At 48.0% G+C, this 14,969-nt stretch overlaps 1 protein-coding gene and 1 long non-coding RNA gene across 2 annotated transcripts; both read left to right on the plus strand.

The window, feature by feature from the left end:
* Nucleotides 1–14,527, plus strand: LOC110971647 (VPS16 core subunit of CORVET and HOPS complexes; the record flags this gene model as incomplete). Its single annotated transcript, XM_051942326.1, is given in 24 exon segments — nucleotides 1–54; nucleotides 523–651; nucleotides 1,771–1,915; nucleotides 2,143–2,183; nucleotides 2,186–2,253; nucleotides 2,339–2,396; nucleotides 2,398–2,478; nucleotides 2,570–2,625; nucleotides 2,856–2,945; nucleotides 5,423–5,594; nucleotides 6,548–6,679; nucleotides 7,455–7,582; nucleotides 7,676–7,711; nucleotides 7,797–7,905; nucleotides 8,026–8,160; nucleotides 8,236–8,344; nucleotides 8,422–8,519; nucleotides 10,033–10,137; nucleotides 11,049–11,126; nucleotides 12,281–12,367; nucleotides 13,087–13,169; nucleotides 13,528–13,624; nucleotides 13,704–13,807; nucleotides 13,894–14,527. Coding segments are annotated over 24 exon segments (2,337 nt in total), but the record flags the coding sequence as incomplete, so codon positions are not given.
* On the plus strand, nucleotides 8,846–10,021 carry LOC127532096 (uncharacterized). The gene is made up of 5 exons (XR_007939350.1): nucleotides 8,846–8,939; nucleotides 9,318–9,401; nucleotides 9,528–9,611; nucleotides 9,654–9,737; nucleotides 9,822–10,021. It is a non-coding gene; the product is annotated as an uncharacterized LOC127532096 (long non-coding RNA).
* Nucleotides 14,528–14,969: the final 442 nt, after the last annotated feature.

Raw genomic sequence — 14,969 nt, forward strand, 5'->3', positions numbered from 1 at the left:
CGTCCTCAGTTGGAGATTTATTCTGCATCTGGAGTCGGAATCGCCAGCTTCCCTGTAGGTTCTACTTGTCTGTCTGTAAACTGTCTGTCTGTCTCTCACCTGTCTGTTAACCTGTCTGTCTAACTTGTCTGTCTCTCACCTGTCTGTCTGTCTCTCATCTGTCTGTCTAAACTGTCAGTCTCTCACCTGTCTGTCTGTCTCTCATCTGTCTCTAACCCGTCTGTCACTAACCTGTCTGTCACTAACCTGTCTGTCTCTAACCTCTCTCTCTCTAACCCCGTCTGTTCTCTAGCCCGTCTGTCTGTAAGCAGTCCTGTCTCTAACCTCTCTGTCTCTAACCCGCTCTGTCTCTAACCCGTCTGTCTGTCTCTAACCCGTCTGTCTCTAACCCCGTTCTGTCTGATCTTTAACCCGTCTGTCTGGTCTCTAACGACCGTCCTGGGGTCACTACCTGTCTGTCACTACAGCTGTCTGTGTATCTAACCTGTCCCTGTCTGTAACCTGTGCCTCTCCTGTCTCCAGTGGAAGAGTGGTCCTGTGGTCCATCTGGGTTGGACGGTCAGTGATGAGCTGTTGTGCATTCAGGAGGACGGATCTGTTCTGATCTACGACCTGTTCGGGTCCTTCAAGAGACACTTCAGTATGGGACAGGTCAGTCTAGTCTCTAAGTCAACTAATCTGTTAACTAGTAACTAGTCTGTTATCATTAACTAACCACTAATTAGTCGTTGACTTGGTTAACGAACCACTAGTTAGTTGTTGACTTGTTAACTAACCACATCACTAGTCGTTGACTCATTAACTAACCACTAGTAAGTCGTTGACTTGTTAACTAACCACTAATTAGTCGTTTACTTGTTAACTAACCACTAGTTAGTTGTTGACTTGTTAACTAACCACTTGCTAGTCGTTTGACTCGTTAACTAACCACTCGCTAGTCGTTGATCATTAACTAACCCCTATTTAGTCGTTGACACGTTAACTAATCACTCGCTAGTCGTTGACTCGTTAACTACTTGTTAAACCTTGTCACATGCTAGTCGTTGACACTCGTTAACTAACCACTAGTTAGTTGTTGACTTGTTAACTAACCACTCGCTAGTCATTGACTTGTTAACTAACCACTCGCTAGTCGTTGACTTGTTAACTAACCACTCACGAGTCGTTGACTCGTTAACTAACCACTAGTTAGTCATTGACTCGTTAACTAACTACTAATTAGTCGTTTACTTGTTAACTAACCACTAGTTAGTTGTAACCACTAGTTTAGTTGTTGACTTGTTAACTAACCACTCGCCTAGTTGTTGACTCGTTAACTAAACCACTCGCCAGTCGTTGACTCATTAACTAACCACTATTTAGTCGTTGACGTCGTTAACTAATCACTCGCTAGTCGTTGACTCGTTAACTACTTGTTAACTAGTCACATGCTAGTCGTTGATCGTTAACTAACCACTAGTTAGTTGTTGACCTTTTAACTAACCACTCGCTAGTCGTTTGACTATGTTAACTAACCACTAGTTGTTGACTTGTTAACTAGCCACATGCTAGTCGTTGACTCCGTTAACTAACCACTCACTCGATCGTTGACTTGTTAACTAACCACAAGTTAGTTGTTGACTTGTTAACTAACCACTAGTTAGTCGTTGACTCATTAACTAATCCTCGCTAGTCGTTGACTCGTTAACTACTTGTTAACTACCACATGCTAGTCGTTGACTCGTTAACTTACCACTCGCTAGTCGTTGACTCGTGTCGTGTTCCAAACAGGAAGTGGTCCAGTCCCAGGTGTTGGAGGCCAAGGTGTTCCACTCTCCTTATGGCACAGGTGTCGCCATAGTAACAGGCTCCTCCCGCTTCACCTTGGCAACCAACATTGATGACTGAAGCTCCGCAGGTTACCTGGAAGTCCCAGGTAACACCTGTCTGTCTCTCCTACCTGTCTGTCTGTCTCTCCTATCTGTCTGTCTGTCTGTCTGTTCTCTCCTACTAACCTAGCTGTCTCTCCTACCTGTCTTTCTGTCTGTCTCTCCTACCTGTCTGTCTGTCCGTCTCTCCTACCTGTCTGTCTGTCCGTCTCTCCTACCTACCTGTCTGTCTGTCCGTCTCTCCTACCTACCTGTCTGTCTGTCTCCCTCCCAGGTCTCCAGGGGAAGCCATCCTGCTGGGTGGTCCTGACTCAGAGGACAGACAGACCAAAGTCCTGCTGTCCAACGGTCTGGACCTCTACATCCTGGACAACATGTCCTGCACCCGCTGTGGTGAGACACTTAGCGACAGAACAGGTGATAGGTGAGGCTGGTGTGGTCACCTGACTGCCCACCTGTCTGAACCACCTGTCTGTCTGTCCTCAGGTCCCTCCAGGTCTCAGTCCTCAGGCTGGCAGTGTGGTCCACCATGTCCGTGTCTTTCAGTTACAAGTACCTGGCCCTCTTCACTGACTCGGGACACCTGTGGACAGGTACCTCCAACCTGCAGGTGAGCAGCTGCTGCCCATCTAATCAGACCTTAGGTGTCTTAGCTGAGGGGGTGGGGCAAGATGACTTACAGGTTGATGGTGTGTCTGCAGGAGAAACTGAGTGAAGTGGACACCAAGAAGACGACGCCCCCCAAACAGATGGTCTGGTAGGTCCACCTGTCTGTCTGTCTACCTGTCTGTCTACCTGTCTATCTACCTGTCTGCCTGTTTGCCTGTCTGTCTGCCTGTCTGTCTGTCTACCTGTCTATCTACCTGTCTGTCTGTGTGTCTCCCTCTTTACCTGTCTGTCTGTCTACTTGTCTATCTACCTGTCTGTCTGTTTGCCTGTCTGTCTGCCCATCTGTCTACCTGTCTGTCTGTCTGTCTACCTGTCCAGGTGTCGCAGACCAAAGAGTCAGCAGCCATCTGTGGTTCTGATGTGGGATAGACTGCTCCTGGTGGCTGGAGTTTGTAATGACACCATCCAGTATCCTTCAGACCAGCCTGTTGGGGTTCTCCTGGAGATCTTTGCGGTTCTCCTGGAGATCTTTAGGGTTCTCTTGCAGATCTTTAGGGTTCTCCTGGTGATCCTTAAGGTTCGCTTGGAGCTTCTGATGGTTCTCCAAGATTTAATCATGGTAGTTTTGGTACCTGTCAATTAGGGGTGGGCGATTTGGTCTAAAAAAAAAATCTCCGATTTTTTAAAGAAAAATTCGAGTTTCGATTCGATTTTCGATTTTTTCTTTCAATGCACTTAAAAATTACTGCAGACATCAGATATACTGTCAAAAGTAACTTTATTGCTGTAATTGTCCTCAGAATAAAAAAACGCATGTAAACAATTTAATGAACAAGTTAATGACGCAAGTTAATGAGGCTCTGTAATTCAACAATTTCCCCAGGAACTGAGAGCATCTGTTAATCCGTGGGCAATTATTTCACCGGTGTGGTAATCGGGGAAATATGCTGTCTGGAGGCAGATGCTGTGCATGGTCCAGCTGTCGTTGCGCTGTGAGACTCATGTACGGCTGTATTGTCCGGCCACCTCCTCCAGCTCGTTGCGGATCTTTTGCAGAGTGGTATTCTACAGGTGAGGCAGCGCCACATCGGCGAAATACTTGTGACTGCGTACAACGTACCTTGCATCTAACGATTTCAACAGCTGCAGTCAATTCCAGCCATTTTCAGTACAAAAAATCGCTAATATTCTATTTGTAAATAAAAAATATGACGAGAAATACAGGGAATATTGGACGCGCACCGCGAGGTGCATTTCCTTGAAAAGAATCGATTCGTGGATTTTATAGCGACTTCAGGACATGTTTTGGACAAAATAGTTTACTGGCTTGTGTTGTCTGGATGTAAAAGGTTGGATTATGGCCGTTTTTTGTGGAATATTTTCATCTGTGTGTAATAATGAACCCGGAAATGTGAGTCTCGCTGTGTGCTTTGAAGCCGTGTACAGAGAACGGATGGATGGATATTCGTTGTTTGTTGGACAAATGTGTTTTTCTCACCCGCTGTGGTAATCGCATCTGAAAGTGGTTTATACCGGCGGATTCATGAGAATCTAAGCTTTCCATCAACGTATAGTGTTTGTATAATCGCGTTTGGAGCCTTCGGACATTCTTGAAATTCCTATGCAAATTAGTAGGTGTACCGCCGGCGGTACACTGAAGTTTTAAAAATACTTTGCAGCGAGGCTTTTTCTGTTGTTCGTCTGAAGCAGCAAAACCGAACCAGTTCCAAATGATTGTGTTAGCTGTGCCTTTCTTTTGAATGAGTTCTCTGTTACATGTTGCCGCTGCCACGGGGAAGGGGGCTGTGTTACACCGCGCTACGGAAGCCCACGAGGAATGGGCGGACGGAAAGCGAAAGATGCCGGAAAACTGCGGGGGAAAAACTCGAGTTTGCAAAATAAAAATCTTTTTTAGCAACAAATTCGATAAATCGATTAAATCGATTTTTTGCCCAGCCCTACTGTTAATGTTTTTCTGGAGCTCTCAAAGGGTTTTCTTTAGGGGTGTAACGGTACACTAAAATGTAATTTCAGTATTCGGTTCGGTTAATTTTCGGTACAAAAAAGGCAGAAAAAGAACGTGAATAAGAACGTAGTCCCGTGGCAATAAAAACTCCAATGCTATGTGTTATTGCTTTGGCCCGGTCCGAGTCGTGTGTTAGAGGTTGTTTAAAAGCAGACGTTATCGGTGTTTGCACCAAGCTGGTTTTCTTTCTTGTTGATGTAACATTTACTGTCGGGTGATGCCGTTTTAAGTGCGTTAACATATTAGACGTGTTTCCTGTAGCATACCCGATCTCCGTGGAACAGTGCCAACACACAACTTTGGTTTTATCCACTTGTCTTTGTCCATTGGTAACTGTAAAAGGAAAACCAAAATGTTCCCAAACAGGAGAGCGTAGTGAGCTTGGAGGGTCTTCCAGCTCAGGTTTGATAGTGGAAGAAGTGGTGTCCGACCAAGAAGTGGTGTCCGACACTCTAAAGCGTCCGTGTGAAAACACGTTAAGGGCTTTAGTTCCCGACGGAGCGCTTAGATCACTCTAGTCATAAATTTGAAGAGAAAATAATATGAAATATGAACCGAAACGATGCGCAAGTGGACCGAACCGAACATGCCGTACCGAAACGGTTGAATACAACCACATGAACTGTTACACCCCTAGTTTTCTTGGATCCTGTTCAGGTTCTCTTGGATCCAGTTCAGGTTCTCTGGGATCCTGTCGGGGTTCTCTTGAAGTCTGTTCAGGTTCTCTGGGATCCTGTCGGGGTTCTCTTGGAGTCTGTTCAGGTTCTCTTGCATCCTGTTGGGGTTCTTTTGGAGTCTGTTCAGGTTCTCTCAGATCCTGTCAGGGTTCTCCTGGGTTAAACTCCAGGTTCTTGTTGAGTCTTGCTCAGGTTCCACTCCTCTTCAGCAGGTAGAGTTTGATCCTTGACCCTGACCTCAGGTTTCCCATCGAGGATCCGTGTGTTCTGATTGGAGAACTGGACGGAGTTCGCATCATCAGCTCGACCAATCAGGAGCTGCTGCAAGAGGTTCCTCTGGTCTGTCAGGACATCTTCAAGATCGCATCCATGGCTCCTGGAGCTCTGCTGCTGGAGGCCCACCGGGAGTATGAGGTGACCTGTCTGTCTGTCTGACCACCTGTCTGTCTGACCACCTGTCTGTCTGATTACCTGTCTGTCTGTCTAATCACCTGTCTGTCTGACTACCTGTCTGTCTGTCTGACCACCTGTCTGTCTGATTACCTGTCTGTCTAATCACCTGTCTGTCTGTCTGACCACCTGTCTGTCTGTCTGTCCACCTGTCTGTCTGACAACCTGTCTGTCTGTCTGACCACCTGTCTGTCTGATTACCTGTCTGTCTGTCTGACCACCTGTCTGTCTGATTACCTGTCTGTCTGTCTGACCACCTGTCTGTCTGTCCACCTGTCTGTCTGACTACCTGTCTGTCTGTCTGACCACCTGTCTGTCTAATCACCTGTCTGTCTGTCTGACCACCTGTCTGTCTGTCTGTCCACCTGTCTGTCTGACTACCTGTCTGTCTGTCTGACCACCTGTCTGTCTGATTACCTGTCTGTCTAATCACCTGTCTTTCTGTATGATCACCTGTCTGTCTGATTACCTGTCTGTCTGTCTAATCACCTGTCTGTCTGACTACCTGTCTGTCTGTCTGACCACCTGTCTGTCTAATCACCTGTCTGTCTGACCACCTGTCTGTCTAATCACCTGTCTGTCTGACCACCTGTCTGTCTGTCTGTCCACCTGTCTGTCTGACTACCTGTCTGTCTGTCTGTCTGACCACCTGTCTGTCTGATTACCTGTCTGTCTGATTACCTGTCTGTCTGTCTGTCCACCTGTCTGTCTGATCACCTGTCTGTCTGATCACCTGTCTGTCTGATCACCTGTCTGTCTGATTACCTGTCTGTCTGTCTGTCCACCTGTCTGTCTGACTACCTGTCTGTCTGTCTGACCACCTGTCTGTCTGATTACCTGTCTGTCTAATCACCTGTCTTTCTGTATGATCACCTGTCTGTCTGTCTGACCACCTGTCTGTCTGTCTGTCTGAGCAGAAGCTGAGTCAGAAGGCTGATGAGTACCTGAGGGAGATAAAGGAGCAAAGCATGCTGGGAGAAGCAGTCAAACAGTGTGTGGAGGCAGCGGGTCATGAGTACGACACCAACACGCAGAAATCCCTGATGAGGGTGAGAACACGGAACCAGAACCACCAGCTGTGGGCCACATGTATGACTTGGCGTGTGCTGCGTGTATGACTTGACGTGTGCTGCGTGTATGACCTGACGTGTGCTGCGTGTATGACCTGACGTGTGCTGCGTGTATGACCTGTGTGTGACCTGACGTGTGCTGTGTGTATGACCTGACGTGTGCTGTGTGTATGACCTGACGTGTGCTGCGTGTATGACCTGTGTGTGACCTGACGTGTGCTGTGTGTATGACCTGTGTGTGACCTGACGTGTGCTGCGTGTATGACCTGACGTGTGCTGTGTGTATGACCTGACGTGTGCTGCGTGTATGACCTGACGTGTGCTGCGTGTATGACTTGACGTGTGCTATGTGTATGACTTGACGTGACCTGACGTGTGCTGCGTGTATGACCTGACGTGTGCTGTGTGTATGACTTGACGTGACCTGACGTGTGCTGCGTGTATGACCTGACGTGTGCTGCGTGTATGACCTGACGTGTGCTGCGTGTATGACTTGACGTGTGCTATGTGTATGACTTGACGTGACCTGACGTGTGCTGCGTGTAAGAGCTGACGTGTGCTGCGTGTAAGAGCTGACGTGTGCTGCGTGTAAGAGCTGACGTGTGCTGCGTGTATGACCTGACGTGTGCTGCGTGTATGACCTGTGTATGACCTGACGTGTGCTATGTGTATGACTTGACGTGTGCTGCGAGTACAGCCTGGCGTGTACAGCCTGGCGTGTGCGTGGCGTGTCAGCAAGTGTCTCGTCCTCCAGGCGGCGTCCTTCGGGAAGTGCTTCCTGACAGACTTCAGTCCCGACCAGTTCGTGTCGACCTGCAGAGAGCTGCGTGTGCTGAATGCCGTCAGAGAGAGCAGCGTGGGGCTGCCGCTCACACACGCTCAGTATCCTCCACGCTGCCCCGGGGCATCCTGGGAAACGTAGTGTAGCTGTGTTCAGTGTTACCATAGAAACCATTCCTTGACCTGTGACCTCAGATTCAAACAGATGACTTTACAGGTGCTTATCGACAGGTGAGTCATTTCATTTGACCTGTCTGTCTCTATCTGTACCTGTCTCTCTCTCACCTGTCTCTGTCTGTACCTGTCTCTCTCTCAGGTTGGTGTATCGACAGTTTTATCCGCTAGCGATTGAAATCTGTCGTTACCTGAAGATTCCTGATTATCAGGGAGTCAGCAGAGTCCTCAAGCACTGGGCGTCATGCAAGGTAACCTGTCTACCCGCCTGTCTCTCCACCTGTCTTACCTCCTCTCTCACCTGTCTGTCTCTCTCTTGTCTGTTGCCACGTGACCGGCTCACCTGTGTGCGTGTTTATGGGCGTGTCCAGGTGCAGCAAAAGGACCTATCAGACGAGGCCATTGCCCGGGCGGTGTGTGTGAAGGTGGGAGACTCGCCTGGCGTCTCGTACTCGGACATCGCAGCCAAAGCGTACGAATGTGGACGCACCGAGCTCGCCATCAAGGTAGGGATGTGACATCACACAGGTACGTTGGGTGACATCACAGGAGGTCATGTGACACGCTGCCTCTGTGCCCAGCTGCTGGACTTCGAGGCTCGGTCCGGAGAGCAGGTTCCTCTGCTGCTGAAGATGAAGAGGAGTCAGCTGGCTCTCAGCAAGGCCGTGGAGAGCGGAGACACCGACCTGGGTGAGTGTGGTAGCTCCGCCCCCTACCTGCCCACCATGCGCATGATGTCACACTGATCCTGATGTGTGTGTTGTCAGTGTACACGGTGGTGAACTACCTGAAGAACGAAATGAACAGAGGAGACTTCTTCATGACTCTAAGGAACCAGCCGGTCGCCTTGAGCCTCTACAGACAGGTAGACACACCTTTATCATAGCTCCTCCCCCTCTACAGACAGGTAGACACACCTTTATCATAGCTCCTCCCCTTCTACAGACAGGTAGACACACCTTTATCATAGCTCTTCCCCCTCTACAGACAGGTAGACACACCTTTATCATAGCTCCTCCCCCTCTACAGACAGGTAGACACACCTTTATCATAGCTCCTCCCCTTCTACAGACAGGTAGACACACCTTTATCATAGCTCCTCCCCCTCTACAGACAGGTAGACACACCTTTATCATAGCTCCTCCCCTTCTACAGACAGGTAGACACACCTTTATCATAGCTCTTCCCCCTCTACAGACAGGTAGACACACCTTTATCATAGCTCCTCCCCCTCTACAGACAGGTAGACACACCTTTATCATAGCTCCTCCCCCTCTACAGACAGGTAGACACACCTTTATCATAGCTCTTCCCCCTCTACAGACAGGTAGACACACCTTTATCATAGCTCCTCCCCTTCTACAGACAGGTAGACACACCTTTATCATAGCTCTTCCCCCTCTACAGACAGGTAGACACACCTTTATCATAGCTCCTCCCCCTCTACAGACAGGTAGACACACCTTTATCATAGCTCTTCCCCCTCTACAGACAGGTAGACACACCTTTATCATAGCTCCTCCCCTTCTACAGACAGGTAGACACACCTTTATCATAGCTCCTCCCCCTCTACAGACAGGTAGACACACCTTTATCATAGCTCTTCCCCCTCTACAGACAGGTAGACACACCTTTATCATAGCTCTTCCCCCTCTACAGACAGGTAGACACACCTTTATCATAGCTCCTCCCCCTCTACAGACAGGTAGACACACCTTTATCATAGCTCCTCCCCTTCTACAGACAGGTAGACAGACATTTATCATAGCTCCTCCCCCTCTACAGACAGGTAGACACACCTTTATCATAGCTCCTCCCCCTCTACAGACAGGTAGACACACCTTTATCATAGCTCTTCCCCCTCTACAGACAGGTAGACACACCTTTATCATAGCTCCTCCCCCTCTACAGACAGGTAGACACACCTTTATCATAGCTCCTCCCCTTCTACAGACAGGTAGACACACCTTTATCATAACTCCTCCCCTTCTACAGACAGGTAGACACACCTTTATCATAGCTCCTCCCCTTCTACAGACAGGTAGACACACCTTTATCATAGCTCCTCCCCCTCTACAGACAGGTAGACACACCTTCATCATAGCTCCTCCCCCTCTACAGACAGGTAGACAGACATTTATCATAGCTCCTCCCCCTCTACAGACAGGTAGACACACCTTTATCATAGCTCCTCCCTCTCAACAGACAGGGAGACACACCTTTATCATAGCTTCTCCCCCATACAGTCCTTCGGAGGAGCCCACGATGTCCTGATAAACTGTTGAAACATGGACACGTGAACACTTCTGGATTGTCCCCCCAACATGTTATTTTTTTGTTTATCTGTTTGTTTATTTATCCGTTTGTTTGTTTGTCAGTTCTGTAAGCTGCAGGAACAAGAAACTCTGAAGGATCTCTACAACCAGGACGACAACCATCAGGAGCTGGCCAACTACTACGTAACCGCCAGCTATAAGGAGAAGGTAACACCTGACTGTCTCTACCTGTCTGTCTCTACCTGTCTGTCTGTCTGTCTCACCTGACTGTCTCTACCTGTCTGTCTCTACCTGTCTGTCTGTCTGTCTCACCTGTCTGTCTCTACCTGTCTGTCTGTCTCACCTGTCTGTCTCACCTGTCTGTCTGTCTCACCTGTCTGTCTGTCTCTACCTGTCTGTCTGTCTCTACCTGTCTGTCTCTACCTGTCTGTCTGTCTCACCTGTCTGTCTCACCTGTCTGTCTGTCTCACCTGTCTGTCTCACCTGTCTGTCTGTCTCTACCTGTCTGTCTCTACCTGTCTGTCTCTACCTGTCTGTCTGTCTGTCTCACCTGTCTGTCTCACCTGTCTGTCTCTACCTGTCTGTCTGTCTCTACCTGTCTGTCTCTACCTGTCTGTCTGTCTCTACCTGTCTGTCTGTCTCACCTGTCTGTCTCACCTGTCTGTCTCACCTGTCTGTCTCACCTGTCTGTCTGTGTCGACCTGTCTGTCTCTACCTGTCTGTCTGTCTCACCTGTCTGTCTCACCTGTCTGTCTGTCTCTACCTGTCTGTCTGTCTCACCTGTCTGTCTCACCTGTCTGTCTGTCTCTACCTGTCTGTCTCTACCTGTCTGTCTCTACCTGTCTGTCTGTCTCACCTGTCTGTCTGTCTCACCTGTCTGCCTGTCTCTACCTGTCTGTATGTCTCACCTGTCTGTCTCTACCTGTCTGTCTGTCTCACCTGTCTGTCTCTACCTGTCTGTCTGTCTCTCCTGTCTGTCTGTCTCTACTTGTCTGTCTCTCCTGTCTGTCTTTACCTGTCTGTGTGTCTCTACCTGTCTGTCTTTACCTGTCTGTGTGTCTCTACCTGTCTGTCTGTCTGTCTGTCTCACCTGTCTGTCTCTACCTGTCTCCCTGCAGAGGTTAGAGAGCCGTCTGTCTCTCCTCCAGAGTGCAGTAGACGAGTACAACAAGGCCAAGAATGAGTTTGCTGCCAAGGTAACGTCCAGGAAACGTCACTGATCCCTAGAAGTACAAGTACACTCATGTACTACAACAGGACTGAGGACTACACTCATGTACAACGTACGCAGTAGAAGTACTCAGGAAATTAAACATCAAGTACTGAAGTAGTCCTCAGGCCTGTTGCTGCCAGCAGGAGTACGAGAACCTCAGCAGGTTATGAAGTACTGCATTCACTAGTAGTACAGACTGTGTACCACATTGACCTGCAGTATACAGTATGTACTGTGTACTACATTTACCTTTTTAGTACTTTGTCAGTAGTATTTTAGTACTTTGTCAGTAGTATTTTTAGTATACTGACAGTCAATATAAACTTTGAGGTAGAAATGTAGGCAGAATTCTACTTGTAGGGGGGTTGTAATGATTCCTTGTGGATTTACTGATGATCTAGTGCCCTGGTAGTGGAGATAATGATGAGTTGTCATTTTGTCATGATTCATTGCACATGGGTTGGTCACTTTGCAAAAGTGAACCAAATACACACCAAACAATACTCAGTGAGTATCTGCACAATGTGAGAATGGGTTTGAAGGCCTATATAAAGGCCCAAAAAAGGCCACCATTGTTAGTCCAGTGAACAGCATCATGTTGCGTCTATCACATGAACAACGTCTCCGGGCACTGGGTATGGTGGAGGCCGCTTTGGGCTACAGTGATGTATCCAGGCGTATGGGCTGTTCCCAACCCACAATCAGAAGCCTGGTCCAAAGCATGCGCCGACGGATTGCTGCCTGCATCCAAGCAAATGGAGGCCATACTCGGTATTGACTGTTGTGACTTTGTGTTTGGCAGGTGCCGTTTTCTTTTGTGAAATTCTTTGTTTTGAAATCATTCTTGAAACTTTAGATTTTTGTTTCTGTATGCCAATATGCTAAACAAATGATTCATATGAAGAAAATCCAGTTTGGGGCTTCAGAATAAAAATTATGTTGAAAAATATGGTCTCAAAGTTTTTAATGACTGTCAGTGTACTTTGTCAGTAGTATTTTTAGTACTTTGTCAGTAGTATTTCTGGTACTTTGTCAGTAGTATTTGTGGTTTGTATCGTCGGTTGTTTGAACACCTGGTGGACAGGTGAGGACGTCCTGTGACATCACTGTCTGAGCTTCTGTCTGATTGGTCCTCAGGCCACCGAGGACGAGATGCGTCTCCTCCGCTTCCAACGCAAACTGGACGACGAGAAAGGGGCGGGGCTTCTGGGACTGTCTCTACAGGTAAGGTCAGGTGTCGTCCTGGTGGCAACCAATTAGAGGCCTCCAGCGGTGGAGCGTCAGCTCGGCCATTCTCAGTTCTAAGTTCTAAGCAAGTTTGTTCTCTTGTACTTGGTGAGAACGCATCAAGGTTAAAGTCCATTTGGAACATCACCACCTCGGTTCATCCATAGACAGTCTCTGGATTCATCTGCTCCGGTTATTTTTACCGTGAAAAACAACGACATGGAACCGATATAATAACACTCCCCTGCATGTTCACATTTTAATATTAAAACAGTTACTGTGTGATGTCCCCTCGTGATGTCCCCTCGTGACGTCCCCTCGTGACGTCCCCTCGTGACGTCCCCTCGTGACGTCCCCTCGTGATGTCCCCTCGTGACGTCCCCTCATGACGTCCCCTCATGCTGTCCCCTCATGCTGTCCCCTCATGCTGTCCCCTCATGGCGTCCCCTCCTGACGTCCCCTCGTGACGTCCCCTCGTGACGTCCCCTCGTGACGTCCCCTCATGCTGTCCCCTCATGGCGTCCCCTCATGACGTCCCCTCATGATGTCCGCTCTTGACGTCCCCTCATGACGTCCCCTCATGATGTTCCCTCGTGATGTCCCCTCATGACGTCCCCTCATGCTGTCCCCTCATGGCGTCCCCTCATGATGTTCCCTCGTGATGTCCGCTCTTGACGTCCCCTCATGCTATCCCTTGATGTCCCCTGTGTCTTTAGGCCACCATGGAGGCTCTGCTGGCATTGGGGCTCCACAAACAGGCTGAGCAGCTCTACAGAGACTTCAGAGTTCCTGACAAGAGGTGAGACGATGACGTCACCGCTCTGCTCTGATTGGCTGACATCACGCTCTCATTTTAAACCGGAAACTCACCTGTTTCACCTCATTCCGCTGTCCACCTGTCTATCTGTTACCTGTCCTACTTGTCTATCTGTCCTACCTGTCTACCTGTCTACCTGTCTACCTGTCTAAATATCCAACCTGTCTAAATGTCCTACCTGTCTAAATGTCCAACTGTCTAAATGTCCTACCTGTCCTACCTGCCCTACCTGTCTATATGTCCTACTTGTCCTACCTGCCTCAATGTCCTACCTGTCCAACCTGCCCACCTGTCCTACCTGTCAAAATGTCTTACCTGTCCACCTGTCCTACCTGTGCAGATATTGGTGGCTGAAGCTGAAGTCTCTGGCAGAGAAGGAGGAGTGGGAGGAGTTAGAGAAGTTCTCAAAGAGCAAAAAGTCTCCTATTGGCTACCTGGTAAGGATTAGCCCTGCCCCCTCCAGACATTGTGCATAAACTACATTTCCCATGAGTCTTAGCTCCGTCTCCTCCCCAGGCCTTCGTTGAAGTTTGCATAAAGTGTAACAACAAGTATGAAGCTAAGAAGTACGTTTCCAAGGTGACACCTGAGCAGAAGGTCAAAGCTCACCTGGCCGTCAGGTAACACACCTCACCTGTGACATCACCTGTGACATCATGGGGCTGTTGAGCCAGTCAGGTAACTCTGCGTTTCCTCTTCCTGTCAGTGACCTGGAGGGGGCAGCAGACGCCGCCATCGAGCGCCGGAACGAGGCGGAGATGGGCGCGGTCCTCTCCAGATGCTCCGCCTCCGACCGCCTGGTGATTGACAGGTTGAACAGGGCCAGAGCTGGAGCTGCCAAAAAGTGATCCCCATTCAGAGTGTATGGAGGCAGACTGCTGCCAAAAGTGATCCTCAGTTCAATTAGTCATCGATACAACATGTTACCATAGCAACAAGACTGTCAGCACTGTTATTTATCAGCTGGTTGATGAATAATCAGTGGTTATCGATCAGTAGTTATTGATCAGTGCTTATTGATCAGTAGTTATCGATCAGTGCTTATTGATCAGTAGTTATTGATCAGCTGATTGATCTGTGGTTATCGATCAGTGCTTATTGATCAGTAGTTATTGATCAGCTGATTGATCTGTGGTTATCGATCAGTGCTTATTGATCTGTGGTTATCGATCAGTGCTTATTGATCAGTAGTTATCGATCAGTGCTTATTGATCAGTAGTTATCGATCAGTACTTATTGATCACGTGTTCCTGAATAAAGCCGTGCTCTGCTTCTCGTTCTGCATCTTGTGTTCAAAGTTTACATTTTAAATGTTTATTATTAAATTTTATTTCACATTATTTGTTGTTTGGTTTCTGTTTATTCTTTGTTTTTGCCCTGTGTTTCTCTGTCATGGCAGTTGCCATGGTGACAGTATGAAGCTTCTGTTGAGCAGATTTCTGCAGTTTTTAATGAGTCTGAAAATTGAATTGAATGTTTCCAGTTTAATAACTGGAATATTTACAGTTGATGCACACGGCTGGTCAAAAGTCTTAGAGCAACCCAGTTTGTCCATTTTTTTGTTGTAAATTCTGCATGTCGATGTCTATTTGTTTTCTGATATTAAAGCAGAGAACAAATAAACAAGTATCACTTTATAAACCAAATATATTCTAAACTTTTGACTCATCAGAGTACCACCTTTGGCAGATCTAACAGCTGAACTCATTCTTTCCACAACAGAAACCAGATGTTCTTCAGAAAGTTCTTCCAGCTCTGCAGCAGAAGTTCCATAAATGTGAG

This window comes from Acanthochromis polyacanthus, chromosome 22 (genome assembly GCF_021347895.1).
Source record: "Acanthochromis polyacanthus isolate Apoly-LR-REF ecotype Palm Island chromosome 22, KAUST_Apoly_ChrSc, whole genome shotgun sequence".
Taxonomy (NCBI): Eukaryota; Metazoa; Chordata; class Actinopteri; family Pomacentridae; genus Acanthochromis; species Acanthochromis polyacanthus.